Source organism: Lactuca virosa, chromosome 8 (assembly GCF_052849685.1).
Source record: "Lactuca virosa cultivar CGN04683 chromosome 8, Lactuca_virosa_CGN04683_v6, whole genome shotgun sequence".
NCBI lineage: Eukaryota > Viridiplantae > Streptophyta > Magnoliopsida > Asterales > Asteraceae > Lactuca > Lactuca virosa.
In genome coordinates, this window is record NC_136433.1 from 332,239,418 (window position 1) to 332,243,806 (window position 4,389).

The 4,389-nt window shown below is 42.4% G+C and overlaps 1 protein-coding gene across 1 annotated transcript; it reads right to left on the minus strand.

Annotated features, from left to right (window-relative positions):
• Positions 1 to 291: 291 nt before the first annotated feature.
• LOC145131800 (uncharacterized) lies at positions 292 to 3,696 on the minus strand. The gene is made up of 2 exons (XM_079066451.1): positions 2,112 to 3,696; positions 292 to 1,412 (listed from the first exon to the last, which is right to left on the minus strand). The coding sequence occupies exons 1-2, from the start codon at positions 3,694 to 3,696 to the stop codon at positions 292 to 294; spliced, it is 2,706 nt and encodes a 901-aa protein (XP_078922577.1).
• Between the last annotated feature and the right edge of the window lie 693 nt (positions 3,697 to 4,389).

Here is a 4,389-nt window from a genome sequence, read left to right on the forward strand (position 1 = left end):
TGCATTGTTTGACCGCCCAAAATGCACGGTGTTCCAATTCCACGGGAAGATGATAAGGTTTTCCAAAAACCAACCTAAATGGATACATTCCTATCGGGGTCTTGTACGCGGTCCGATAGGCCCACAAGGCATCATCAAGCCTTAAACTCCAATCTTTCCTTGAGGTATTTACCGTTTTCTCAAGAATACTCTTCACCTCACGATTCAAAACTTCCGCTTGACCGTTCGTTTGAGGGTGGTAGGCGGTTGAAACACGGTGGGTCACGTTGTACTTCTTCAATAAAGCCTCCATCATCTTGTTGCAAAAGTGTGTCCCCTATCACTAACCAAAGCCCTAGGAACACCAAACTTCACAAAAACATTAGACTTCAAAAACTCGATAACCGTTTTGGCATAGTCCGATCGTGTAGCTTTGGCTTCAACCCACTTAGAAACATAGTCAACTGCGAGCAAGATGTAAACGTTGCCAAACGAAACGGGGAATGGGCCCATGAAATCAATCCCCCATACGTCAAAAACTTCACAAACAAGGATGGGATTTTGTGGCATTTGATTCTTTAGTGAAATGTTCCCCGTGCTTTGGCACCGTTCACAACTTTTGCAAAACAAGTAACAATCGCGTGACATGGTTGTCCAAAATAGTCCACACTCAAGGACCTTTCTCAAGGTCCGGCTAGGTCCGAAGTGTCCCCCACAAGCAAGTTCATGACAAAATTGTAAAATGGATTGATGCTCTTGTTGGGGCACACATCGCCTAATAATTTGATCGGGACAATGTTTCCACAAATAAGGTTCATCCCACACATAGTATTTTGCATCACTTTTGAGCTTGCCTTTTTGAGCACGTGTGAATGTGTCGGGATACCTTTTCGTGACCAAAAAGTTAACGATATCGGCATCCCAAGGAGTATATTGAGTAAGGGAAAAGAGATGCTCATCCGGAAACTCGTCCCGCAAAGGGAGAGGAGTTTCATTTGTAGTTATCCGACTTAGGTGGTCGGCAACAAGGTTCTCGCATCCACTCTTGTCCCGGATTTCCAAATCAAATTCTTGTAACAATAAAATCCACCGGATGAGTCTAGGCTTTGCATCTTTCTTCGTCATCAAGTACTTAAGAGCTGTGTGATCCGAATACACAATGACCTTGGTACCAAGTAGGTATTGTCTAAATTTATCCAAGGCGAACACTATGGCCAATAGCTCCCTCTCCGTAGTAGAGTAGTTGCTTTGAGCATTGTTTAGTGTTATCGATGCATAGTAGATCACATGGAAGGCTCGTCCATTCTTTTGATCCAAAATGGCGCCTATTGCATAGTTGCTTGCATCACACATGATCTCAAAGGGGAGATCCCAATTTGGTGCTTGCATGATGGGGGCGGATGTAAGCAACTCTTTGAGCTTATCGAAAGCTTCTTTTCACGCATCATTGAACTCGAAATCAACATCCTTTTGCAAGAGTTGGCACATTGGTCTTGTTAGCTTTGAAAAGTCCTTGATGAATCGTCGGTAGAAACCTGCATGGCCCAAAAAAGAACGAACTTCCCGAACACAAGTCGGGTAAGGTAAGCTTTGAATAACATCAATTTTGGCCTTATCTACCTCAATTCCTTTCTTTGACACAATGTGACCCAAAATGAGACCTTAACTCACCATCAAATGACACTTCTCAAAATTTCAAACCAAATTTGTTTCAATACATCTTTTCAAAATTTTGGTAAGATTGGTCAAACACTCTTGAAAGGAATTTCCATATACCGTAAAATCGTCCATAAAAACCTCAATTATGTTTTCGACATATTCGGAAAAGATAATAACCATGCAACTTTAGAAAGTGGCCGGGGTGTTACATAATCTAAATGGCATTCTCCGGTATGCGAAAGTGCCAAACGGACATGCAAATGTTGACTTTTCTTGGTCTTCTGGTTCCACCGGGATTTGGTGAAAATCGGAGTACCCGTCTAGACAAAAATAATGTGATTTCCCGGCCAACCTTTCTAACATTTGGTCAATGAAAGGTAATGGGAAGTGATCTTTTCTTGTGCTTGCATTGAGTTTGCGGTAGTCAATACAAACTCTCCACCCGTTTTGCACACGGGTGGGGACAATCATACCTTTGATGTTCTCGACTACCGTGATTCTCGTCTTCTTTGGAACGACTTGCACCGGGCTCACCCACTTGCTATCCGAGATTAGATAGATCATTCCCGCATCTAAGAGCTTCAAAATCTCTTTCTTGACCACTTCCATCATTGGCGGATTCAACCTTCTTTGCGCGTCTCTACTTGGCTTGCGTTCATCCTCCATTAGAATTTTGTACATGCAAGTGGAGGGGCTCAACCCATTGATATCCGCAATCGTGCAACCCATAGCTTCTTTATGCTCCCTCAACACCTTGAGGAGTTGCTCTTCTTCACATTCGGTTAAGTGAGTTGAAATTATGACCGGAAGAGTCTCGTTGTTTCCTAAGTACGAATACTTCAAATGTTGAGGAAGGACCTTCAATTCTAATTCCGGAGGTTGAGCAAGGGATGGTGGCAATCTTGTGTGAGTTTGAGGTATTTCAATTTGCTTCACACTAAATTGAGTGGGTTTCTTGATCTCCAAATTGTTAACCAATCTTTCAACTTCGGGGTCTAGTGAGTAGAGCTTCAACTTCTTGGCTAACTTTCCACAATCAAACCCTTTTCTGAAAACCATCTCCAACGTGTCACCACTAGACAACTCGAACAACTCTTGGGTTAATGGTTTAATAACATCAACAAAACACAAGGATGAAACATCACTAGGATATATCATAGCATCATAAATGTTAAAACTTATTGTTTCACCATCAAACTCCATTGTTAAGCTTCCCGCATACACATCAATCTTTATTCTAGCAGTCTTCAAGAATGGTCTCCCAAGTACAATTATACCCGACTTTGAGGACACTTGTTCATCTAGATCAATCACATAGAAATCTGCTAGGAAGACCAATTGGTTTACTTGCACTAGGAGATCCTCCAAAACACCTCTAGGAAAGACACTTGATTTATCCGCAAGAGAGATTATGACACCGGTTTCACTTAAAGGTCCAAAATTCAATGATTCATACACCGAATAGGGCATGACGTTAATAGAAGCACCAATGTCAAGCATGGCACTACTAAAAGTGACATCTCCTATCTTGCAAGGAACCGTAAACATTCCCGGATCTCTGCACTTGGGTGGAAGCTTCCTTTGTAAAACCGCGGATGCATTTTTATTCATCGAAATTTTCTCATTTCCCTTCAACTTCCTCTTGTTGGTACAAAGTTCTTTCAAAAACTTTGCATATCTCGGGATTTGCTTGATTGCATCAAGTAGAGGGATGTTTACTTCCACCTTTCGGAAGGTGTCCAAAATCTCTTTCTCCTCCATTTTCTTCTTCGAAATTGCAAGTCGGGAGGGGAATGGTGGTTGAGTGGCTATTGGAGTCACTAGAGGGGTTGTCTTCTTTGGGGCTCCGGCTTGTGCATCATTCTTGACTATAGGTTCTTCAATGGGAATGACTTCTATTTCTTCCTCTTCATCCCTTGGCTTCTTCTTTGAACTACTTTCTCCGGTTTGTTTGCCACTTCTCAAGGTCACCACATTGACATTTGGATTCTTTTCGGTTTGAGAAGGGGGTTTACCACGGGACTCCAACTTGCTTAGGGATGTAACTATATCTCCCATTTATTCTTCAAGGTTGGAGATACTAGTTCTTGTCTCTTTTTGGAATTGTTGGGTACTAGTGGCTAGGGATTTGACAATGTCTTCAAGGAACATTCCGGAGCTACTTGGTTGGGATTGAGGAGGTTGTTGGTGGTGCGGATGGTATGGTTTGGATTGATAGTGTGGTTGTGGATGTTGGTAATGAGGTTATGGTGGTGGATAGGAAGGTCTAACCAATGCATTTTGAGGAAATGGTCTTGGGTTGTAGCTCATGTTGGGATTTTGCTTCCAACTTGAATTGTAAGCATTTTGGTAACCGGATGGCTTGTTGTGGTAATTTTGGAACTCTCCTGTGACATTTACATGTTCCGCATCTTCTTGAAGAATTGGACACATATCCGTAGGATGTCCCATTATTGCACATATCCCACAAACCATCACTCTTGGCGTTTGTCCCATGGCTAGCTTTTGGACAGCGGAGGTTAGATCTTTGATTTGAGACTCGAGGTTCGATGTTCCCACTTCATTGACTTTGTGTTGTGTGTCTCTTTTCATATCTTGGCACGGGCCAAAGTGTTGGGAATTCGCGGCTATGGTGTTGAAAAGTTGTCTTGTTTGTTGTGGAGTTTTACTAAAGACATCACCACCACTTGAGGCATCAACTAGTCTCCTCTCCATTGGCAACAATCCCTCATAGAAGTGTTGAATGAGGAG

What these genes read in the sequence shown, in the direction of transcription:
- LOC145131800 (XM_079066451.1), bottom strand. Translation starts at nt 3,696, where the DNA reads ATGGGAGATATAGTTACATCCCTAAGCAAGTTGGAGTCCCGTGGTAAA. An exon ending in GGTAGTCGAGAACATCAAAG is followed by an intron (nt 1,413 to 2,111) that starts GTATGATTGTCC and finishes ATGCGTGAAAAG; the next exon opens with AAGCTTTCGATAAGCTCAAA.